The sequence below is a fragment of the Danio aesculapii genome, chromosome 7, assembly GCF_903798145.1.
Source record: "Danio aesculapii chromosome 7, fDanAes4.1, whole genome shotgun sequence".
Classification (NCBI taxonomy): Eukaryota; Metazoa; Chordata; class Actinopteri; order Cypriniformes; family Danionidae; genus Danio; species Danio aesculapii.
In genome coordinates, this window is record NC_079441.1 from 26,522,359 (window position 1) to 26,549,167 (window position 26,809).

General features: G+C 37.3%; 1 protein-coding gene across 2 annotated transcripts in view; it reads right to left on the bottom strand.

The window, feature by feature from the left end:
• Positions 1-1,641: 1,641 nt before the first annotated feature.
• The window catches only part of lmo1 (LIM domain only 1), a 39,779-nt gene continuing 14,611 nt past the window's right edge, over positions 1,642-26,809 (bottom strand). The window contains exons 2-5 of one of the 2 annotated variants that reach the window (XM_056461469.1): positions 22,850-22,909; positions 17,746-17,959; positions 7,106-7,231; positions 1,642-2,480 (exon numbers count right to left, since the gene is read on the bottom strand). In XM_056461469.1, the coding sequence (XP_056317444.1) occupies positions 2,375-2,480; positions 7,106-7,231; positions 17,746-17,959; positions 22,850-22,909 (506 nt within the window). In that variant the 3' untranslated portion in view covers positions 1,642-2,374. The remainder of the gene's footprint in view (positions 2,481-7,105; positions 7,232-17,745; positions 17,960-22,849; positions 22,910-26,809) is intronic. The other variant, XM_056461470.1, reaches the window with a different exon arrangement.

Consider the following 26,809-nt stretch of genomic DNA (forward strand, 5'->3'; position numbering starts at 1 on the left):
TTATTCACAAATACATTTATTCCTTCCTTCATTCATTTTCTTTTCAGCTTAGTCCATCTATTATTCAGGGGTCCCCACAGTGGAATGAACTGCCAAATTATCCAGCAAATGTTTTACACAGCGGATGCCCTTCCAGCTGAAACCATATTCACAATACAATAACATATAAAATAAAACATCATAATCCACCATGCAAACTAATTATCCTCATCAAACAACCAATTTAATTATTTTGATTTCAAATTTTAATTATGTTGTTCAATTAAAATGATTAAAATATATCTTTTGGTCGAATAATATTTTTCTAGAGTCATCCACCAAAAATTTGTCGCTTAAAAGTATCGCTTAAGGCACCATTTTGGCACGATTTTAGAAGCATTCATTTAGCACTGGTATTGAAATAACCCCAAATGATACCCAACCCTAGGTTTGGTTTTGTGTAAAATTGTAATATTTGTTTTGTACTAAAACGCTCAGAGAATGGTTATTTCAAATAAAAAACATTGTTTTGAAAATGACAGTAGATCAAAAAAAAAATTTTTAATGAATGATTGAAAATCAGGGTTAGTCCATCAAAATCCATTTTACTCTCCTGCAGTCAGAAAATTGGTATGGCGTAGTCTAAAACTGCATATAAACGTCTGAAAAAGCTTGAGAACTTTGTTATTTTATGCTAAATTGCTTTAAATGGCAACATTCTTATTTTAAATTTAAAGAAATTTCATCAGTAGTAATCCAGAAACACTGAGAATTAAGTGCTCTCATTTTTTTTCCATAGCTGTTTATCCTATTAAATATTCAACGTGTGAAGCAATGTAGCATCCCTTTCTTATTTTATTTATAGTAAAGACGTTAGTATTTCAATTTTTCCATCTACATTTGACAGCCTTTGTAAGAAAAAGCATTCTTTTATCAAGTTCATGTTTGTTCTGTTTTTTTTTTAATTACTTTGTGCTCTTAGTTTTCAAAGCACTCTGGGAAACGGAGAGAAGTTTTCCGTATGAATAGCATGAAAGGCTCCATTTAGCAAAACTATACCGGAGAGTCTGCTTTAAGTATTGGACATCTGTAAATGAAATTTCAATATGCTGTGAGACCCCAACTGATACCCTTCCCATTTCTTACCCACAATGAATGAAACTAATTGCTTTAAATGGCAGATCCTCCGTGAAGCAGCTCTCCTGTGGTTCAGAGCTCATAGAAACAAGAATTACCACCAACAGATGAAAATCAAAAGTAATGGGACAGAAGATTGTGTCACCTCAGTCGCAATCCTTTAATTGCACTTCTTTTGTTCACGAAAGCCATTCGGAAATGCGCCGCTTTTGAGAGAGCAGTTTAACTCTCACAATGCCACCAAAAAACCTGAAAACCCCAAGGTGGCACGGAAAATTGCTCTGTATGTTTTTCTTACAAATACCACGCTGTTATTATAATTTTCTTTCAGACAACAGCACATTATGAGTGATATTTTGATAGTAGTAACGTGTTAGATATAAACTGAACAGATTAATTCATGAAAACTTGAATCACCACTAATATGACTTCATGTGTGAGTGTTTGAATCAAAGGAACTCAAAATCAGACACTTAGCAGATCTGTTGTGGAACTTGCGACGACAATAACGACAACAACATAGAGTTTTTGAATTCATTTGCTTTATTCGAAATGAGACCATATTTAATTCATCTGAAAACAACTTGTCTTTGTCCATCAGCAATTAAAATATGCTGCTTCATTATGCCATTCTGTATAGAAAATTGTCATTTATTATTTCTTTGTAGTTGTCCGCTAAACGTTTTTCGAAGCTTTAGCCGTTTTAAGAGTTCAATAATTACATCTGTTGATCCGTGGGCCAGCTTCTTCAAACTTTTTTGGGCTTTGGGATCAGAAAACAAACTCAACTATGAACATTTAAGAATCTTTTTAATTCACACTGGTAATAAAATTGCATTACAGTTTCATAAAATAAATGTTCCAGTTTATATATACAGAAAACAGACTGTACATACCCTCAGAGAAGCATTAGAAGAACATGAGAAAGAGAAATAGAGAGAGCGTGTGTGTGTGTGTGTTGGTGTGAGAGAGAAAGATTGAGACCAAAACAGAAAAAACATCACAAAAACCATACAGGCAATACAGTGCTCAGCTAAGCAGGCACAACTGTACATCAAAACGTGTAACTGCTCAGTGTTGGGGACAGGAAGGGCCAAAAAGTAGTACATTTACAATAGAGTCCTCAGGGACCAATACGGCTTTTACTGTAAAAAGTATTGCAGGCAAGCAGACAGATGCTCTTCTCTCTGAGTGCAGCAGAACATCCATCCAGCACGTAAGCGTGTGTTTGAGAGCCGCTGCTGCCGTCTCTGATTGGCTATTGAACTTGCGTCTCAAAGCTCCCGTTGAGCTGCCCCTCCTCATAGTCCATCTGACACAGAATCATGTTGTTTTTTAGGAAAAACTTGTCGCCCACACAAAACCTGCAGGAAAGCAAACAAACCAACATGCGCATTGGTTATTGTTTACCTTTTCTTTGGCCTATACACATTAATTATATCTCCTGCTGAATAGTGTTCACATTTCTAACGCACCTTTTAAGGCCTGGAGATGAGGTTTACATGCGCAACCTGTACTACTAGCTGGCCATCATTACAATTGCTCACCTCGTTTTTGTACCTTGAATATATATTCAGAATTACCCGTGAGTCAATTCCTGCAAAGTTATTCTGCTTGATGCATGTTAGTCATGCTTATTAAAGTTTTGAAAAAAATACACTCGTACATCATTAATTATGACCTACTTTGTGAAAGCAGCAGGTTTGAAATGTTGAACTCTCACGCAAGGGCTGTTGATTTATTATAAAAGTTAAATGATTAGACAACTCTGCTTCACGCTGTGGCGGCATCGCCATCCCAGGTGTGAATCACTTTCCAATAATTCATCAGTTCAGAGTATTTCTGCTTGCATTTAGCTTTTTGATATTGTTTGGATGTCGTATTTTAAGACGTTTGTCAGGCTTTTAGTACTCAAAACCCTCCTGTGAGTAGGACTAGCTACAGTAATTGTGGCTAGAGTCACTGACTACAGACTAATGCAGTTATAAATAAAGCCATTAGAGAAAGAGCTTTATTGTACTTTAGTCTCACAAATGAGGAACACAACAAGCAATTCATTTATCACAAATTAAATAACAGTTTTCTATTGTTATATAATGTAGGACTGCACAATTAATCGAAAAAAAAGATCACAATCTTGATTCGACCCAACACATGATCTTAATTTGGCTTTTCTACGATTCAGCCAATTTTATTTTCAAGGTCAGGAGAGAAACATAAAGGCTCAGCAACATGGACACCTCCAAATGCTGTTGAAAGTGTCACATACTGTATTTATAAGATATAAGTCACCCAAAAATGTCATTTCTGTCTTAATGTAATGACATATTCGTGGCCGCACGTGAGCTGATGCGCTGTTTGTTTACTACTGAGAGGACGCACGCGTGCCCACCAATGATGGCTACTTTAGTGAACAGAACCTGCATAGACAGGTAATAAAGTTGTAAGGAACGTTTAGTTTGATGCACAGAACGATCGTTTGGGAGTCGCTCGGGAACTATGACTTCCATGTAAATTTTTTTCTCAAAGTGACTGTAACCCTGAACCGCACTCGGCAATGAAAGTGAAACCGAAATCGCGTACATCGTTTAAATGATCACATCGCATTTTAGAGTTAAGATTATGACAAGCATTTGATGTTTTAACTTTCATAACGATCACAAAGTGTTGTGCATGAAAATAAATGTTTACTGGGTCAATATAACTACTCTAGCCTATAATGATGAATATAATGCAAGAAGGAATCTGATAATGATCTCATGAGTCTCATTTTACCAGTGAAAAAAATGTCTAATAATGTTGTCAATGACAATTGAGAAGCATATGTCTCAAACATAATAATTCAACTTTATAACTATGAATAGTTGTATTCTGATGTCGTCACTTTACTGTAAATTAAAAAACAGGACCTTTTCAAGTCTGTTCAAGCCTACGGTTCAAAGTCTATACAAAATGTAGCATTTTAACCAACAGTAGAGCTACACATAGGCCTAATATTATTATTGTTGTTTTACCATATGTTTAAGGAAATAACACTAATAATAGCCTATATTAATATTAATCTTTATTTTACATCTACAGAATCATGAGGAAAATCATGTTCTTGAATTTAAGCAAAAAAATAATAATAATTGTGATTCTCATTGTAGCCAGAATCGTGCAGCCCTAATATAATGCTATATGATTATCTTCGATTCTAAATGTAACCAATTCAATTCTCTTTGATTTCTGCATAGTTTGCCGGTAGCTCAGTATAATTACTTTTTGGCTGTGCAGTAAATTCTGCTCCATCTGAAAGCACATGCTGGAGATTTAAATCTGATTACACAACTGCCTTTAATTGTGCATGAAAAATATGTACATATTAGAGCTACAATATTAATCGTATTGTATACACGGTACAAGTGGCATTTGGCATTTCAGTGTGGAGTTTGTATGTTCTCCCCGTGTTTGTGTGATTATTTATTTTTTTTTTTTCCACCTGGTGCTCCGGTTTCCCCCACAGTCCAAAGACATGCGCTTTAAGTGAATAGGATTAACTGAATTGGCCATAGTTTATGAGTGTCTGTGTGGGAATGTGGGAGTGTGTGGGTGTTTCCCAGAACTGGGTTGCAGCTGGAAGGGCTTGTGCTGCGTAAAACATATGCCGGAATAGTTGTTGGTTCATTCTGCTGTGACAACCCCTGATAAATAAGGGACTAAGCCAAATGAAAACGAATGGATAAAATCTGTGTACATGAATTACATTTTTTATAATAGTGCATTAGTGGACCATTTTAGTCATCAATTGGTTAATGAATGCTACGGTTTCTGTGACTATCTGAAAGTCTCTTTGTCGTAATACGGTGCAGCTTTAACGAAAATGTTTTTTTAAACCAACAGCCTTTTTCAAAGCAGGATAGGACTGGCAATCAATGAAAGTATGCCACCAGTTCTTTTCATTGGTTAAAAAACACTTTACCAGTTACCAAGGAAACCCCACCGCTGAGTTTTTCCCCCCATGTTGGGGCTCCTTGCCAAAGTATAAATTGTTAGCCTTTAAAACTTCCCATGAAATTTCATGCTAATTAAAAAGAAAAACATTCCATGTGTGCACTGCATTTTTTACATCGACACGTTAGCATATGAAAGCCATGAATGTCATATGGACAATAGAACGGCCATGATGAAAGTGTTGCCAATGTTGTTTTCTCTTATCAATCAGTGCCACACCAATGTGCCGTGTTGGCAAAGGAATAAAGCAGATCATGCGAGAGTCAGGCTCCCCGTGTGCCATGCATCAGCGCTGAGGCTTCACTCACCAAGCTTTATTATGCATCTAGTGTGCACCAAATATGCCACTTGACCACTTATTCCTCTTTATTTAGCTTGATTGCTGCCCCTAGATCCTTCAGGAGGCCAAAGTCAGTTACATCACAAGAATGATTGAAAATCCTATATTTGCGACATCAGTTCTGAAATATAGTTTTAACTTGTTTGTGTTTATTAATATTAAAGCATTCAACGAGTGTAGAGCATGCATGCTGTAGCTTTTGAGAATGACACAAGAGTCTTTTTTAGAAGTAGGTCACACACTAGAGCATTTAAGACACTGTCACACTGCTTTGCTCCCTAGGAATGTTTGGAAGGATGATCCTTGAAAAGTTCATTGGTCCGGCCGCTTAATTCCCTCGCCGAGACACATAGTGGTGACGTGCTCAGCTTGGCTGTGTATTGAGTAGAAGCTTTCTGGCTGACTGTGTTCAATAAGGTGTTCACAGTTTGATCAGGCTTGGCATTGGTCTGCCAACAGTATCGCCACTGAAGCGCTGGTTAATTTCACTCAACTCAAGCTTATAATCCCACTTCTGGTCACAAATACAAACCAGGATGAGTTTGAGATGAAAACACAGTAGCAAAATCTTATGGGGCAACTGGAGAGCGTGTGTGATTCTAGAAGTAATGTGGTTAGATCATCCAAAGTTCATTCATTCATTCATTTTCCTTCAGCTTAGTCTCTATTTCAGAGGTCGCCACAGTGGAATGAATCACTTACTAATCCAGCATATGTTTTACAGACTGGATGCCCTTACAGCTGCAACCCAGTATTGGGAAGCACCCATACACACTCATTCACACACATACTCATACACTATGGCCAATTTAGTTCATTCAATTCACCTATAGTGCATGTGTTAGGACTGTGGGGAAACCGGTGCACCCAGGGGAAACCCATGTGAACACAGTAAGAACATGCAAACTCCACACAGAAATGTGAACTGGCCCAGCTGAGACTCAAACCAGCGACCTTCTTGCTGTGAGGCGACATTGCTAACCACTGAGCCACCGTGAAACCATAAGATGTAAAGTGTCATCCATTTAAATTTCTCATCCTCATGTCATGCCAAAAGTAGTTTGTTCATTTTTGATAAAGATATTTGTAATCATCTCAGAGATATTTATATATATAAAAAAAGATCTGATTTAATTAGTTTTATCCAAATCAGTTTTTTTAACACCATGTAAATTTGTTCAGAGAAGCCAGATGCTTGCTTGACATGTGAGAACCAGTAACAATGATTCTTGCTTGCTCCTGCAAGACCCAATACGGTTTGTTATCCATGTGTCAAGCAGGCATGGTTGAGCTTCTGTTTATACTGTATTTACTTATCAATAACTAATATGCCAAGAAAAGTCTAAATTAAAATAGTTCATCACATAAATTGATCATGTCTCCTAATAACTCCTTAATTAAACATCTTTTGATTGATATGAATTAAAAAAAAATTTCATTATGAATGTATGTTCATCAATATAAGGACATAATTACTTTTTCAGATTTCATGCATACATGGATTCATAGATTTGTTTTCAAAAGACGAACAAAAGTTGGAACGTTTAGGGGGCGCTAACTTATTAAGCAATTTTTCAGTTTGAGCCGATGAGATGTTGTGCATTTCTATGTAGAAAGTCAATCTTTCAGGTTTGTTGTGATTTGTTTCCTCCTTACCTCTGGTTACAAAGCTGACAGGCAAAACAGTCCAAATGGTAAACATTATCTCTGGCCCTCATCACCATTTCAAAGGCTGGGATCAGTTTACTGCAGGCTGCACAGTTCCCCGTTGTACCAAAGAGCCTGTGAGAGAAAACACAAAAAGCAGATTTACTCACTTATACCTTTCTTAGCCTTTACAAAATCTTGCAACAAACCAGAAAAGACAAGAAAACAACAGAAAAAGTAGAAGGGGAAAAAAAAAAAATTGGACATCTTATGCGATACGTGAATCCAGCTTGGCACACATTAGGTATTTTTTGTTAATGAGGGTACAAACCTAGATGTTAATTCTTAGCTAATGATCTAATTAAAATGATCACATGGTTCTAATCCCCTTCTTCAAAGAGTTTTCGCCTAGCACACTGCAAAAGCAATGAAAACAGGTCTGAGGCGAGCAATTGAACTGCTCAAAGTTTTTTTCCCCCCTCTCTTTTAAATCCGGAGTAACTAATGAGACTTTGCTCAGACCAAAGCCAGCTGGATTTTACACAAGAGGCTAAATACTATAATGTAGTCAAAAGTTCAAAAGATTCCCTTCGCAGGGATACTGCCTCTATCCAGTGCCTCTCTTCACGTTCCTTCCATATCTCTGTGACCTGCTAAAAGCGTAGTGAGATATAGAGGGAGTGTCTGCAAGGTACGTAACCTTGGAGAGGTAAATAGATGCTCACTGGAGCACGGAAAGGGACACAACTCGCATTTCTCCGCTGTTTGTTTAAGCTTATTAGATGGGACGCAAAACCGCCAAGGTCACAAACGGAACAAGGCATTGAAGCAGATCGCTTTTCCTCTGTTACATCTGGCTCTGGATTTACATTTTCATTTTCAAAGCCCTTGCTCCAATGTTTAATTTGGAGATTCAGAGTCAGAGATATAGATGTATACATTCTGCGGAACAGGGATGCTATGCACACGGGACGAGGAAATGGAGAAGAACGGTGGAAAGGAAAAAGGCAAAATAAGGCAGGATCAGGATGAGGTGGTATGCTAAGCGCTCCTCTAAAGTTAAGGACTCGTCTGGAAGGCAACGGCAACTGAACAAAGTTGTGTCGAGTCCATATTAGTCTCTCTCGACTGCTCGCCCTGCGTCACCGCCAGCATCTATCCAGCAGACCCTGCTGTTAATTAGAGCAACAGACCCGAGCGGAGAGGAGTCTTATGGTGGGAGAGGGCATGTTGTTATATCAGATAGGCGAGGTGTTAAAAAGAGCCATTGTTAGATCGGGTTACTGCTCCAGTAAAATGTGTTTATGTGGAACTCTGACACTCTGAGGAGGCCGTGCAACCCCAGCGAGGTGTTGCCTCACAAAAGAGTTCAGCTTATTAAAATAATGGCTTGACTGCAACTCTGTGTCAAGGTCAGCAAAGAATATGCAAGAACTAATAAATGCACAGAGAGTTTATGCTATACATTTTAGTTAGACTTTACATTAGTGTCTGTTACACACAGAATTAGATTAGTATTTACAAGCTGTTTAAAAATAATTGCGTTGTTGTCCACGCTGGTAGTATTTCTAGTGTGTCTCTGTATTATCAAAACATAGCAAAAACTCAGTGATGTACTGTGTTGTGACACATTTCTTGTGACAACTTGTGCCACAGCAGACGTTCTTGGCTCAGTTCAGACGGGACAGCCCTCATTGCCCTTGTGCATCAATGAGCCTTGTCTGCCAATGTGATTTGTCCCTTCCCAAACCATTGCTGACTGGGAGCGTTTCAGAAATCTCTGACCTAGTCACCTTTAGGCATGGGCCGGTATAACATTCTGACTGTATGATAACCTTGAATAAAAATATCACGGTATCATGATTACTGCTCTAAAACATATTCTTTTTAAACGTCTAAGTTAAAAACAAAATCTTTTTACCCTTTTGAACACTATTTATTTTGAGAAACATTTAAAATTTGAGCTGCAAACATATCAGGCTAAATTAATAATTGAGTTCTGCTGTTGTGATTTGTTTCAAAAACAGATTTTTTTGCAATTTAAAACAGCATCTTTAGAAATATTTTCTGCTGAAGATACTGTCGTCCTAAAAAAAATAAAATAAAAAATTGTGCACATACCTTAGGAACGGTATTGCAGAAAATTGACGGTTTTAAAACCTTGACTTTACAAACCGCGGTATACCCAGAAAATGGTTATCGTCCCATGCCTAGTCACCTTGCCAAATCAAATTGGCACTAGTCAAATTTGCTCTGATGTACCTCAACAGTAATAGTATAGCAATTCCTTAACAACGGCAATGTTTTGAGTTCACTTTCTGGAAAAAGCAACAACTAATAAAATGATTGCCTTCAATGCAATGTGGGTCACTTTGATATACTGTATGAGTCTTTTAAATTCATATTTTAATAGGAGACTATACAATATTATATTTGTGCATATACATTAGATTAGTCAGTACTGAAGCCAATTAGGGAGCTTATCTAACAAAAACGTACGATAATGGTCCAAAAACTAGTACTAGTTATAAAAAATATCAAATACAAATTTATAAAGAGGAAAAATCAAGAGAAACTAAAAATCTGACAAATTTATTAGAAATTTTGTAGACTGTAATTTTTTCCCAATATTTTGCTAGAATTTAATTGTATTATGTTTTTTATTTCTAAAGATGTTCGGTGACTAAAATGTTATTTTAATAAATGTATCTGTTTAAATTGCACCAAAAGACATTTGCCTATATTCACTGAGAAATAGATACAAATATTTCTTTTCAAAATGGGGATTACTCAATTATGCTGAGCACAGTAAATATATGGTCTTGTTGGGAGATGAATGATATTTGCTTCGTCTATGACTGGTCATAATGTTTTGCCTCATCATTATTCAAACTAAATAATTAAAAAATACAATTTGTGTTTCATGAACTATTTATTCAAAGAGCCTGCTCATATAAATCATGTGTGAACAGACTGTCCCAGATTTTGTAATTTGTGAATCTGACTATTAGTCATGCTTTGTTTTTGACTAAAAGACAACTCAGCTAAAAGTGCCTGGAGATCTTCAGCATTCACTTCAAATAACCACCAGCCAACTACGCTTATGAACCAGTTCTTTTACTGAATCAATAAGACTCATTATGTAAGAGCATAATGTATTCCAAAGCTTCTCAACCACGTTCCTAGGAATCACCAACACTGCATGTTTTGGATGTCTCCCCTTGTCTGTTACACCCATTACAGGTCTTTCAGTCTTTGCTAATGAGCCGATGATCTGAATCAGGTGTATCTGGTTAAGGAGACATGAAAAATGTACAGAGCTGGTGGTCGTCCAGGAGCATGGTTGAGAAACACTGATCTATTCACTGATCATTGACTACAGTAAGTCGCCTATTTGTTTGAGAATAAAGTTTTGTTGTATGTTTCTGATTCATATTGATAAAAGGGAGTCATTTGTTGCTTAATATTACTACATCAATTGTGCTCTATGAATTTAAATTAGTAAAAGAAATGGCTTTTTATTACAGTACTTTTTATTTTATACAGTATGTTTTTGATTCAGTATAAGAACTCATCATTTCTTTTGTGAATGGTCTGTTTTTGATACAGTAAAGGATCTGGCTCATAAGTAGGGCCAGCCGGAATCTGCGGACATTCTTGCTATTTCTGTGAAGAATTTTGGTAAAAATTCGCGGATTTCTGCGGAATTATTTTGGGAGTATCATAACTAAAACGTTAATATGTGAAATAAAAAATATTATCTTTTTAACTTGTATTTAATGTTTAAAATGCAAATCCAATTTGATTCACTTTATTTGCAAGTTTCTCATATAATATATCTACTAAAAGACTGAAAATATCACTTTACAAACTGCATTGTACATAAATCAGATTCAAATAATTTTCATTTTAGTCAATAATATTACTTTAATTAATTAAAAAACTGAATAAATATAGATTTACACACATTAACACAAGTAAATAAACAGAATTAATGATGGGCTAAAAATCTGCGGAAATCTGCGGAATTCTGCGCGTGCAGATTCCATGTGGGCCTACTCATAAGAGACATTTGTTTGTGAATTGCCTGTTTTTGATTTAGTGTATAAAACAGTAAAAACTAAGAGAGACTGAGCTTGCTGTACTTATTAAGCATTAAATATAGCATTACATTCAGTTCAGACTGTGATCAAACATTCACGATTCAGGTGAAACATGACTTTTCTCAATTTGATGCCAAATGTTCATCATTAAAATACAATAAGTATTATGATTAATCAGAATCAATCAGTTTTTTAACACAGCCGTTTGTATTGGTATTTCATGTTGTCTAAGAATCACCAGTAAGACAAACCGAGATCTGGCCAATAATCATCTTTTAATGAGGACTTTTGGCAGCGCGTTAAAGAGACGACGCCAAATCATTTGCCACAACATTTGACAGGACAACCATTAACGGTGAGAATGTCAGTTTACAGTTGTTGGCTGAGATATATCTACCAGTTATTCTTCGATCTTGGAAAGTTGTCAAATGGCAGGCCACATAATCCTAACGTTTGCAGACACACATTCATGGTCAGAGGCAGAAAGAAGGATTAAGGCGTCTGTCTGAAGGAACGTGTTCTCTAAAAGGGAAACACGCACAGATTGCGGTCGAACACATTTCAAATGTCATGCCTTAATGCTGGAGCAAGCAACTGAAGTTGTGAGTTCAATGTTGTGTTATCCTGAAAAGGTGCTCGGAGTCCCTGGGGATCCTGAACAATTTCTTATGGCTCACGTCCATCATGTTGCACAGTAGAGGGTGTTACAGATCACATCACAAGACCCATTTTCTTTTCTTTTCTAAATCAGGTCAGGGAAAGCACAGGAATGGCAGTTTGAGAGGGTTGTTACTGACTTGTGAAAATTCAGGGACCTCTTGAAGAGCAATGGAGTCTTCTTAAAAGAGAAGGCACTTCTCTCTCTCACACACACACACAGACAGACAGATAACCACGGTTCTGCAAAGAAATCTGCGGTGGTTTAATTGTGGGTTTTTGCGGCACTGTGATGGCCCGGCTCAAAATGGAGACTTTACTGGTGGTTAATTTAAGTGGATTAGGAGGTTACAGAAACTCATTTGGAAGGTCACCAGCAAACTTTGAAATACAATGGCTTGGATTTTCAGGCAATAAAATTCCAGATAAAGCGAAACCAACCATTTTATCAGTAAGGCCATTTAATGTGTTATTCTAAGCAAAATGTGCTCAAGAACGTCCTGGCCCACATCTATTGTGCAGCTTTTTTTGCTATATGAATTGTCAATACGAGCTAACTTTTTGTTGTATCCTTGAAAACAAAGCAGTCTATTCAATAACAGATAACACAGATAATATTAACGAGCTCTTAACTTGCTTTAATGTTATTGTAGTTGCTGCAAACAAAAAAAAATCTCAAAGTTCCCTGTGTGGTTATTTCAGCGAACAGGGGAATATTCACAGGACAATAAAGGAAAGGAGAACAGAGCTTTTCCTTCATAATCGTGTTTGTGTTTAACTAAACTTTAGTATTAAAGCTGAAAGCCTTTGCTCATTGTTCTGATTCCCCGTGGCTCTGTGTAGACAGGTGTTTCTCTTCTGGTGTTTCTTCATAACTCCTCTGAAGCCGGCATCAGCTTCCTTCTCTTTAATGTCTCTCTGTGATTAGACTTCAGCTGTTCTAGTCTTTTACTTGCGTTCAAAGAGACGGTGGTTTAATACTGTGTGTTAATTTGCAAACTTCTAAATACACTGAGGTTCAAAAGTTTGAGACCACAATGAAGATCTGGTATGTTTGAGACTTCACGCTTGAATCTGGACCTAAACCAAATATTTAGGGAATTTTATGTGTATTATTTACACTGCTACAACAATTACTGTTATTAACAGTTATAATAACAACACTGTAAAACCCAAAAAGTTAAGGTAACTCGAACCATTTGAGGAAACCGATTACAACAAACCAATTTAAATTCAAAAACGAATTCAATTGAGTACTGTGAACTTAATCCATTTAAGTAAAAGAAGCAATTTGATCACAGTTAAATCCAATAAATGAAAAGAACTCAAACCAACTGAGTACTGTAAAACTCAATAAGTTAAGTCGACTCAATCCGTTTGAGGAAACCAATTGCAACAAATCATTTGAGTTAAACTAATCTATATGAGTACTGTGAACTTAGTCAATTTAAGTTGAAGTAATGAAGTAATTAATTAACTCATTACCTTCAACATTGAGTTGAAAACTCTTCAAATTAATAGAATTAACTTTCAGTTCATTTTGAGGTAACTACACTCATTTCATTTGATAAAGTTGACTGTTGGGTTTTACAGTGAAGCAGTATGTTCTATGTTAGTACAATGTTGTATACAGTGTACTTACAGTATAGGCTAAAATATTTGTATTAAAATAACTCATTAAACATCATTTAATATAATTATTTTTACAGAATATACTCACTGTAGCAATGGTTACATACTAAAAATCTTTTTAGGCATATTTAGTTTTATGACAAATTATAAGACTATTTAAGAATCCAATAGTCCCAAAAATCTAATTAAATGTAATTTAAAGTTTTATGCTTTGCCACTATCCTTTAAACCACTCATTTATCAGCAAGAAGGTTCATTTCAAATATATTAAAATTTAGTGTTCTTTTATATATTTGAACATGCTAGAATAATTATGCCGTTTGATTTTCACAAAAAGGCTTGGCTGAACGAAAATGTAATTTTTTTTAACCAAATATATTTGAAACAGTATAGTGGACGCTTATTTTTCATTTAATATGCCTTCCAAGTATATTTTATGATTTGAAATTTCATGTGGATACCAAAATGGGACTTTTCGTGACTTATTATGTTTATTATCATGCCAATTATAGCATAATTCTTGATTATTACATTTACTGATGATGTTAACAATTTGGGCACCACTTTAGTTTTTTTTTTTCCTCTCTTTCTCTTTTGTATTTAGGCATATTAGTTATTTTTTTAAAGTGAGATTGCCCTTCCGCTCAAACAGTATGACTGATTTTCCCTCATAGGAATAGCTGTGCTTGCTCAGTAGACTATTTTAACATCAAAATCACTAAATGATTGCTGAGACTTATCTCTGCCCTTTAATCATACTCACATGCTGGCTAGTAATGGATGTGCCGTCATTAGAAAGAGTTGTAATCTACTTTATATTTCAATTAAAAGCACTCTTCTTTGATCAGTAAATCACTGATGTGTCCCCCCGTATTATAATGCAGTGGCTGAGATTTAAAAATAATTTCAGGTCTGGGGTGAGCGCAGTCAAACCCAGAGACACTTTCATTCTCTGGTCATAGGGTCAAAGGATTCTTGACCCCGGCAAAACAGATTAATCTATTTCTGCGCTCAGTAATGCAAGTGTATGGCCTGAAAGCTTATAAATCCTGCAATCTAGTGAGGAAATGGTCAAATGCAAAAACGCTCAATCTAGTTTGTGCGATGATGGGGCTGTGTATGTGTGTGTGTGTGTGTTTTCATGGGGTGGGGGTTCATTATGGCTCTCCAGTACTCCTGAAGGACAGAACGCAGAAGGAGCGCGGCTCATAATTAATGTGCGCATGGCAGGGCTCCAAAAAACCCAGCCGAAAATAAAAGAAATGTGTTTGATCCACCCGCCTGTCTTTAATGAAGTGCCTCCCTGTATGGGAGGCTAATTCTGGGTGAGATTTCAGCTTCATTACTGAAGGCGAGCGGGCTGATTCTCCTGCAGTGCACTGGAGGTGAGGTTTAGGTGGGACACCCTGCGTGGAGTCTCAATCACTGGTGTTTAAAGCGAACGCGCTGATGCTGCCTCGCTCTGTCTGCACGGAGAGGGATACTTCTTAATTTGTTCCTTAATAGAATTCATATCCAGCATCTCCAGGCATTAAGTAGCACACATTTGTCACAGGCTGAAGAGCAGATGAGTGGGCTAGATTTCATTAAGACATCAGAGTCAATACAGCGGCAACAGGAAACTCATCTTTTGTGCGGTTTCGTCTCAATCTTTCTCCATGTTGATTCTCTAACAAACAAAAAGGTAATTAGCACACATTTTCAGCTTATTTAGATTACTTTATGATTCATTGTGATCAGCACCTCAGATGCTGCAGTGTACCTTGGAGTCTCGAGTAGAGGTGTGAACCTACAGTGTTCTTACAGTTTGGTTCGGTTACGATTATCATGCCATCGATTCGGTTCAAATCGATATCTCGGTGCACTGACGATGCTCTCCATAAACAATTTTATATTTTACTTCACAACACAAGAATTCTTGTATTAAAATGTATAAATGTACTTATATTTATATATTATTTGTAATAGAATTCTGTCCTTTAATACAAGCAGTCAGATATATAAACTGTAGCTTTAATTGTACCTTCTCAAAGAAAACACTCTTTTTGAATGTATCAAACAAAACTCAAGTATATGCACAGAACAACATGAGCATTTATAGCAAATAAAGAAATGTAAATATTATCCCGCTTGTTTTTTGAGCGCCTATGATTGGTAACGCGCTCAACAGGAAAGGCTGCGATTGGCTCTAGCACTGTTCACCGATGAGTGACACTGATCTCAGCTGGTCTATAATAGACCCGGTGGAAAAAAAGTCATTCTGCAGACACGCTCGTGTATTGACATTTATCGCTGTTTATCGTTTAATTACTCCAAGTTGCCTCCCTCGCCATAGTAAGCTACTGCAATGTAGCACATATGAGATATGATGTCAATATGTAATAACCGATTAGGATCTATTACTGAACCGATACTAAATTTTCAGTGTCTGCATTGCGCTGCACCGAAGAAAATTTTAATTTTGACACCCCTAGACTTGAGTATGTATTCTTTTTAATACTTACAGTTGAAATAAGAATTATCAAACCCCCTTTGAATTTTTTTTTCTTATTTAAATATTTCCCAAATGTTGTTTAACAGAGACAGAAAATTTTCACAGTATGTCTGATAATATTTTTTCTTCTGGAGAAAGTATTATTTGTTTTATTTCAGCTAGAATAAAGGCAGTTTTTACTTCTTTAAAAAACATTTTAAGGTCAATATTATTAGCCCCTTTAAGCTATATATTTTTTCGATATTATCCTTAAATTTTATTTATTTTTAATTAGTAATAACAATATTTTCATTACATGGATGAATACATTACACGTTATACTTTCAATATGTGCAACAATATTGTGAATTATTGATGCTGTGGTTATTAATTGTTTTTTTAATTGTGACATTATGAAAATTTGAATTTATCATCTGAAAGCTATATAAATAAGATCTCTATTAATTTATGGCTTGCTAGGATAGGAGAATATTTGGCAGAAATGCAACTATTAGACAATCTGGAATATAAATATGCAAAAAAAAAAAAAATCTAAATATTGAGAAAATCATCTTTAAAGTTGTCAAGTTAAGTTCTTACCACTGCATATTTTTAATAAAAAATTAAGTATTGATATATTTATGGACGGAAGTTCATAAAATGTCTTCTTGGAACAGGATCTTTACTTAATATTCTACTGATTTTGGCATAAAATAATTTTTTTTTTTTTTTTGACTCATGCTATGTATTTTTATATTTCCTGCAATGTATTTTTGGCTATTCACATTCATTGCACTATTGGTGTTTTATGTTTTCTATAATTTGCAATTGATATTTGTTATTTGATTAAATTCACATTTAAATGTATTGGTGTTTACAAAAAAATATGTAATATTTTACTAGCTTCATGTCAAACCTCTATGACTTTATTCGAAACACATAATTAGATTTTTTTTCTCCATAGAGTAGCAGTCAGGATTGCTTAATGTTATTTATCACCTAATTTAATGTCAATCAGTGATACCAGTTTGAAACTACAGTACATGAAAGTGACTGATAATATTTTTATTTTTGGGTGAACTGTTCCTTTAAGAGTCATAATGACGACAATGCTGAACTGCATGTCTCACTGCAAAGGGCCTCAGCAGTGGGGGCTCTTTGGGGAGAGCAGCTTGGGGATAAATGACTGGATCTGGTTGGGAGACCCCAGGGACTGGGATTTAACGCCCAGGAAATAATCATGTTTAATTTAGCAAGCAGATGGCTCAGAGATAGGAGGCAAAACAGATCCTTAGACCTGCGGTTCTGCCACTTAGCTGCCTGGGGTGAGTTGAAGGTCTATACACGCACTCATTCGCAACGTTCTATCACTCAACTTAGAAAATGGACGCCACGTCACATTTATGTAAACAAGTGAAACTTCACCTTTCTAAACATAAACAACCGCTAAAAGATGTCACTCCAAGCTATTTGCATGAGTGGGATTTAATTGGAACAGACAGAGTCTTGGTCGCTACACTGCGATGAGGAAAGAACAAGCACTTTATCTTCTGGAACAGCCTCAAAGAAAACATCATTTACAAGCTAAAAAAAAAAAGTATTATCTTCTAACCCTGCAAGTTAGCAGATAAACGCAACAGGGAGAGGACAGGGCCAGGGACGAGACAGGCAGGGTGGCAATCATTGGCTGTTAGATGAGGGTGTACTTTTCTGAATGTCATGCAGCCTGAGGTGTAACAAGCCCTTTCTGCTTTGGCAGCACTTTGACTGGAGCGTGTTCTTACCTCAGGTAGTCCCTGCGACAGAGGATGAGATTGGCTTTGGTGTAGAGGGTGGAGCCCACCTCCCCCAGGCGGCAGTCACAGCAGGCACATTTCAGGCAGTCTTCATGCCAGTATTTGTCCAGGGCCTTGAGCAGGTAGCGGTCTTTAATCTTACGGTTGCAGCCGGCGCATCCCTTCTGTTTTCCTTTGGGCTGGACGGAGAGCATCGGCACACCTGTGGCGATAGGGAGACAAACACAGAGAGTGTTGTGATTTACTGCCTGGCTAAACCGGCGACTTTTCATGTACCGCGCTCTTTGATAAGGGTGGCGACACCGCTGAAGCTCAGCCCGCTGTTTCATATGCATTAGCCATGGATGCTCTTTCTGGCAGATAGGCGCGTGGGTCACTTTGGACTGTGTTCATCTGTCACTGCCCCCGTTCAAAAGAACAGATGTTATTTTTGGCCAGTGGCATGCACCCGTTTAATGGGGGTTTGAATGCATCTCTATGTTGGGATGCCCTAGGACCATCTCTATTTAGATAGCTGACAGAGGTATTTATGTTGTTTGGAAGATTACCCATGGCCCTATTTCATCAGCATGAGAACTGTTGGCCATGCTAAAAGCCTCCCGTGGGCTTTGTTTGGTATAGATCAACATTAACCTTTTAGAGCACTGTTGACCACAAGAAGGCTGCTCTCAGCTTCCAGTGAGATACGCTATGGCCTAAGTGCCTTCCAGACACGCACACACACACACACACATACTCTAAAGCTTGATCTCCTTTTACACTCGCGCTCGCTGCATTGCGACTAGCGAAGAGTAACCAAACCGGCTAAATTGCCGCGCTGTCATGTAGCCTCCCCCCTTTAAGCATGCCTTTTAGCCTCCTAAAGGACAAATAAAGTCCATTTAATAACTGCACTAAACACTAATAGTCTATCTGCGGTCTGACATTTGTGTGTGGACTAAAAGCCGCCCCCGGGCCAGAGCTGGTAACACTGGCACTCGGCACCCCTCTGCCAGCACTAACAGGTCTGCCACAGCTGAAAGCGCAGGACAACAGCTCTTAAGACACTCTCTCCCACACTGAGCTATTGATCCGTCTAATAGAACGCACAGCTAAACCGGCACTCTCCCTCTCTCTATACCTCTCTTTTGCTCTCTGCTTTCAAAACACATTTCTCTCAGAAAGCCCTGTGTGATGCCCCCTTTGACACCCAACCACCCCCCCTCGTGCCTCCTCCCCCCGTCATTCAGCAATATATCGGGCCCCGGATGGTCAAACCATTAAAAGCCCCCAGTCCTGGATGGAGACAGACCTGTCTGGACAGAGGGCTTTTCATTCAAGCATTAGCCATTTTACAGTTGTGTAGTACAGAAAAGTGTATAAATGCTCTCCACACAAATATCCTAAAGAATGTTGATTTGTTTGGAAGCATTAAAAAGGAATGATGTACATTATGCTCATAATAACCGAATAACCGTTAACCGAAAGGGTGTGTTTAACTGATTAATGATATCAGTTAAATTATTAAAAAAAATATTGTTATATATAATTTTAGAGTATGGCTGCATAGGCAAGGCAAGTTCATTTATGTAGCACATTTCATACACCCTGGCAATTCAAAGTGCTTTACATAAACAAGAATAAAATGGACAAGTATAAATAAAATAGAAACAAACAATATAAAAACAGATGAAAACAGCATGGAGACATTTTTTTTCCATATTCCAAAACACTGCTGTATCATATTTTCTCATTTTACTCTGTGACTTCCCTTTTCTTCCTTTGGATTTTTTCGGTACCTCTAAATCTATTGGACGTCTCCAACAGATTCAGTTTTTCATCTAAAATCCAAAATTTAATCTTTACAGCTCTAATTACGTGCCTCCCAATTTCAACGTCCTTCTGGAAGTAAATCGCATGGTCCCTGATTTCTACCCCCTCCCAGGAGTAGATCACTTTAGCTAGCCAAACTGAATAAAAGTTCTTGATCTCAGCCAGACGACCCCTTTGCATAAGGCGCCGATCACAGCGATCGTGCTTTTTGCGTTGAGAGGGGCATCTTTTGAATGGTTTATTAAAGGCCGTGAGCGTTTTGTGTCACCCTGCGCACCTTGTATTTTTGCGTTGCGTGCTGTGAGCTCGGAAACGGAAAAAGCGTGTTAAATCAGTCGCGTCTTTTCATTCTTCAATGAAATGAAAGCAGAGGCAGGATTTCCGTTGATTAAATGCATATTTTTTGAGGTAGCCTGCTATTTTATTTGATGGAAGAAAAAAACAAAACAAATGATTGGACAAGCAGCATATGCCGTTTCTTAAAAAGGATTCAGTCAGTGTTTTCATTTTGAAATGTAAACTTGTCATATAAGTGAAAAATATCTAGGGCAAGACTATTTATTTTATTCTTTTTATTTAGTTTATTCTGTTTTCTATGTTGGGCGTCACGGTGGTGCAGTGGGTAGCACGATCGCCTCACAGCAAGGAGGTTGCTGGTTCAAGCCTCAGATGGGTCAGTTGGCATTACTGTGTGGAGTTTGCATGTGTTCGTGTGGGTTTCCTCCGGGTGCTCCGGTTTCCCCCACAAGTCCAAAGACATGTAGTATAGGTAAATTGGGTAAGCTAAATTGTATGTAGTGTATGTGTGTGAATGAGTGTGTGTGGATATTTCCTAGTGATGGGTTGCAGCTGGAAGGGCATCCGCTGCGCAAAACATATGCTGGATAAGTTGGCAGTCCATTCCACTGTGGTGACCCCTGATTAATAAAGGGACCAAGCTGAAAAGAAAATTAATTTCTATGCTGTTGGAAACGCTGCAGGTGCTTGAAGATGTGCTGTTGTTAATATGTTCTGTAAGCTGTTGTTCACATGTTTAAATAAATCAATATTTTAACATGCAATACTTAATGTGTCAGACACCAAACAGACACGTCCATTATTATTTTTAATTAAATACTAATTTACTATTAATCTGACCAGTTAACCATCAATATTCGGTTAACCAGCAGCAGTTGTTGGTTGGCAAAATTAACCGAATGAGCATCCCTAATGTACATGAAATCAAAATTCTGTCACAAATGACTAACCAAGATTATATTTTGACACTGAGGTCCAGTGTTTTCAGTGAATGGAAAACAACTTCCATCCAAGAAAAGTTGCCAACAAACATTCAGCATTTTTTTCTGTGAACTATCCCTTTAAATTCTTATTCTCCCAGTATCATCATGTTTATATAATGCTTGTGCTTAGCTTATTGTTAGTGCATTTGTGTATGAGACGAGATGTCCGTTAAGAGTATCCTGATGGCAGAGGTCACAGGCAGCAGCTCTTGTTCAGCTCCGGCTTTAATGTCCGGTAATGGCTCTACTGTACATGATCAACAAATGTACGCCAGTGGGCATGAACTCCATTATCCAGTACCCCGCATGCAACTATCAGCATATTAATGTTTTTTTTTTTGGAGTGTGTGTATTCTCCTCTAACTGGACTAACCTTGCATTGTACTCTGAAAGGATGTTTAGTGCTCTCAGGGTTGGACAATATGCAGAATATTGTGAAACTTTAAACCAAACTTTTGTAGTTACACATTGTAGTGCATTCATTTGAACTGGACTTCCTTACACTCAAAACCTGTATCATATCCTGCGTACGGTTTCCAATTAAAGGATTAAATGAGAATTTAGAAGACATTCTCAATTCTGATTAGTGCACAGACCTGATATGCACTCATTCTCCCACTTTTCCTATGTGCTGCATATACAGTATTCACTAACCATATTCAGATTTGTTCAGTGATTCTGGACTGTCCACACATCAGTGGTGCTATGAATATAATATAATTAGCATTTCCTCGGTTATAAAATGGGGTAAAAATGTGAGAGCACTCAGGAAAGACTGAAAAAGGGAGAGAGAGAGGGCAGGAGAGCGAGGGCTTGTTAGTTAAATTTATGACTTGGATGTGAATAAGAGCTCTGGTGGTATTCAACCATCTTATTTCTTTATCAGAACTGGAAAAAGAGGGAAGCTAATTGGTCTAGCACCACTGATGGGAGCCATCAATTAGCCGTGCGATTCCCCCTCTAGCTTCCTCCCCCGTCCCCCCTCCGGCCCCAATACGGGCCCCTTGAAGCCGCCGCATTAGGATCACAAAACTCGCTATAAATACCAATGTTCAGTATAAATGAAGGTAAAAAGCCTTTAAATTGAAGCCACACTAGCTGAGGGCGGTCGTTTTCTACCTGCATTTCATGGCTTGTTAGAGGTGCACTCTGCAGGTATGCCAACAGTGCTCTCCTGTCAGCCTTCTACAGAACTAGAAACAGTCTTAATGAGGAGAGAGAGCGCTCGTCTGCGAGGGAAAAAAGTGTGTCTGTGTTTGTACGTGAGTGTGCGCATGAGACGGAAACGAGCTTGGGAATCAGGCTCCTTCAGTTCCCCAAGGGATGGCACAAAAATCTTTAATTTGCCTTTTATGACAGCTAATTAGTTATTCTATTCAAAATCTTTGCTTTAAATAAGAGAACTAATTATACACAAAGGTCGTTTCCCCCACCTCAGGAGAACCACACATAATTGGTTTAGGCCACCCCCCCCCACACACACACTCCCCGCTTTCCACCCACCTTTTAACAACTCACATGTTGGTTGAAGAAAAAAGTTAACAGTAAAGAGCTTAACCCTTTGTGTAGTAATCCACTCAAGGCTCGTGTGTGAGAACCTCGGAGTGTTCCCATTCTGTAATTACCTGGATGGATTCAGGTTTGTGGGTAACTGAATGGCAACGTCATGTTGTGACAGGTTTCCTAACCCAAATTCAAGGCGGCTAACGCTTTCTGTCTCACCAGGCTAGAGCAGCAGCCTCCAGGATAAGTTAGTTGATATGAGGAGCGCTGTATTCTGTCTGAGCTAATCATCTTGTTTCTGCCATCTCGGAGAAACCTCTTGTTGTTTTCCGAAAAAAAAAAAAGAAAAAAGTCAGCTGAGATAGGCTTTAGAAGCCCTATATAGCCTCAGCACATTTTAAACCTGAAACGACAGAGTAAATGACTGAATAAAAGTACATAATGTTGACTCTGACATCAGCAAACTGGTATTTTGGGGTTTATACAGAAGAGTGCACCTGTCATCATTCTTTGCACAGCCTGGAATCTCGGTTGTCGACCCTTCCCCCATTTCTGTCCTGCAGAACAAAAAAGGGGAACATTATAAACGGAGACGCAAACTGAGGAGGCAGCTCCCACTTAATCCAATCCATTTAACAGATACAAGTGCTGCTGACCTTCCTGTGTCATTCCATGTCACAAAAAAAGCATATCCTGCTATCTGCCACTTGATTCATATCCTAACAGTAGATGCATTTTATTTTTTTCCCCCTTCAAGAGGCAACGTTTGCCTTGTCAAACATTTCTCCCAAACAAATAGAAAGGAGGAAAAGAAATCATTCGCTATTAGTAATTGGTGTGCACCCTGTCATCCGCCTCTTTTCCGCCCATCCACCCTTTAAAGACCTTATCTCAGTCGAATATGTACGGATGCGTTTTTGCATTTGAAACTGTCAGACCATGTACTTTCCATTATAAAGATAGGATCCGGTTTCTATGTAGGCCTTCATTTCAAGTTCCATTTTTGTGGATATCATAAAAATCAAATCAGTGGTACCCTTTTGATGTATTTAAGGTTTAGAGCAAGAGGGGAAAAAAGTCAAGGAATCCTTTTAAAGCATTACAGCACAATTATAATATCTTTGGGGGGAGATTTTAAGAGAGAAGGATTTGTTTGTCTTTGTAGTCAGTTTCTTTTTCCTTTATTGCATCTTTTAATGAGCACACAGTTGAAAGCCTGAGATGATGCAAACTTTACTGTATGCAGGGTCACTGTTATTAGATCTGATTAATTAGCTGGACACCTCAGTGTGAGGCCTCTCCATGGGGGCAGGTGAAGGGGCCGCTGGGGTATTAGGCTTGAATGTGAGATCACAAAGAGAGTGACTGATTGGACTGTGCTAGCTATTCTTACAGAAATGCCTTAAAGAGGTTGCGTAATGTTGCATTATTTACTCACCCAATAAACCGCTATGATGTTGATTATTTATTTTTTATTTTTTGCAGAATATATGAAAGAAATTTCAAATGCGTTTATAGTTTGTGATTGTATCATAATTGTTGTTTTAATGGCATGTGAGCTGATATTAAGCATGTCATTCCTTAGCAAAACAAAAATGCCTTTAGAGTACAAAAGAATTCCCTGCTAATAAGCTTATTAGAATGCAGTTAGAATGACCTTATAATTTGAGGTATGAAAACTAAAAACATGCCTGTATATGTTTTTATATTTATGATGAAATAAAGTTAGGGTGGTGATTATATACAACACTAGAACAACACTAAACAAAATATTTAGTTACATTTTAGTCTCAATATTTTTTTTTCTTCTCACTAAAAAACCAAAACAGAAAATCCTAGCACATCTTAGATCTGATGTCATTTGTTTTGATTAAATCAATTTTTTAGTAAATTGAGTGAATCACTGATTCATTTGTAAAAATGAATCAGTGATTCATTTTTTTTTTTTTTGTTTGTTTTGAAATGAATCCGCTATTTTTGAATTTATTTATCAATTAAAAGGGGTGTAAAACTCAATTCCTGTAGGGCCACAGCCTTGCAGAGTTTAGTTCCAGCCCTGCTTCAACACAACTATCTTCATCAAATAAGCCTAAAGCACTCAATTAGTTTGATCAGGTGTGTTTAATTAGGGTTGGGACTAAACTGTGCATAGCTTTGGCCCTCCAGGAACGGAGTTTGACACCTGTGCAATATTGTGTTTATTTATATTAATTGGTATAAATATATAAATTTCATGCCAATATCACACATAACCTATAGTGTTAGAAACTGATTAGAAACTGACTGCTTATGTTTATTATAGATTATTATTAAATGTTCAGTAAATTTTTTTATAGTAGTAGTATTTAATAAAAGAATTTGGTGTTGCTCGGAATGCTCAGTATGTATGAGCAATGGTGACTGACTGGTTACATTGCTATGCAATTAAATGGCAACAAGAACTAGGCATGGGCCGGTATATGATTCTGACGGTAACCTTGGATAAAAATATCACGGAATCACTGTATTGTGATTACTGCTCTAAAATTAATTATTTTTAAAAAAGGTAAAAACCAAAAACTACCCTCTATTGAACAATATATTTTATTTTGAAAAACATTTAAATATTTTGAAGCAGTAAACATGTCAGGCTAAATAATTTAATTGAATCGTTAACTTTTGCTGTTTCAAAAACACAGATTTCTTTACAATTTAAAATGGCATCTTTGGATATCTTTTCTGCTGGAGATACTGCTGTCCTAAAAAACTAAAATAAATAAATAAATAAATAAATAAAAAGATCTTACATATACTATAGGAATAGTATAGCAGAAAAATTTGGCGGTTTTAAAAGCTTGACTTTTCTATACCTATGAAGAACTAGTATTTAGTGAGTCAATATCTAAGACTTTTATATTAATAGGAACCAAAATAAGGTTGTTAATGACGACAATACTTTTAATTTCTTATCGCATACAATAATCATACATAATACAATAAGTCATTCAGTGAAGCATCTCAACATTCCTTCATTACTAGCTTTAAATTGTGATGGCTTTGACTTAGTAACAGAGGCTTAGGCTCAGCTGTTAAACGGTCTTAAGGTTTGAATCTAGGGCTGGGCTGATAAACGATATTATATCGAATCACGATAAAATTTCTGTCAGTAACAATGATAAGCTCTGGACTTTTTTTACTCTATATTGATCTAAGAGCCAATCACACAGCAGAAATGTGCAACAATAGGAATATAAAAAATTTTTGATATTAGAGATGTACCAAATTTTTAGCCACCGAAAAATGTATTGGCCAAAAATGTTATGCCATTTAACTGACCCTCTAATTTTGTGGCTTCAGTCATTATTGGGGTACTCTTTTAAATCTGTAAGGGTTAACAACTTATGCCAAAATATATATCGTTATTGGAAGAATTTGCTTACACAAAATGGTTTAAGAGACTCAACTATGGTTGTTTTTTACTTGTGTGGTCAAACCCTTGTATTAAAGAAATATAACACTCATAGTTGTCTAATATGGCTCTATATTAACACAACTGTGATTAGCTATGGCACATTGCTATGAGTGATCTTGCCCAATCATACTGTACATGTTTGGAGCAACATTAGTTAACGTATCCTTTTTTTAAATTGCAATGTCAACGTATGAATTTTGGTCAGATATAAACATGGCTTTGTGCTTTATGAGGGTCTGCATATGGATCTCGCAGTGCCCTTAAACGAACCTCGACAGCATAAAGCATGACCTCAAAACATCTGAAAAAGGGACCAATTTAGAGGAACAAAGTGTTGGAGACTTGAACTACAGATGTATGAGGGATTACAGGCAGTCATCTGTCGCAAAGCTGTTGGCATGATTTTTCATGTATGACAGCCTCTGGTTCTGACAGCAGCAATGCATGCATGGAGCCCAAGTGTTCTCCAAAATATTAAACACCAACAGGGAATGAAAAAGTGTCTTAACTGTTTTTAGCGGCAGGCGAGATTGAACGTACAGTACAAGGAATCGCTTAATTGAAATGGAAATGATTCCAAAAGCAATGTAAGCTTAAAGGCTTTCATTGGTTTAAGGTAAAGGCTCTGAAAAGAGGCAAGAGAGTGTTTTGGAGATGAGTGTATACGGTGGTTGAGACAGATTGGACCAGAAGGCCACAGTGTGACAAATGAAAGCTGATCAAGCCATGGGAGGTTGTAGTCTTTGATTGAGCTGAACCATTTGCCAGAAGGGAGTCTTGGTGGTGACAGGGATGGGAGAGGTCTGTGATGATATTAACTGCATGTCTCCAAGGCATGTGATGAAGATGATCTCTGTGGACTTGATAAGCACTTGCAGCTTACCCTGAGAGAGGGCAGATGCAGTTTCCTTACAGAATGGATGGGATTGATATTTTGGTTGAGGTTTTTGGAATTAAATGAGACCTGGTAGGGATGTGCAAAAATATGTTTTAAAAAGTCAGCTAG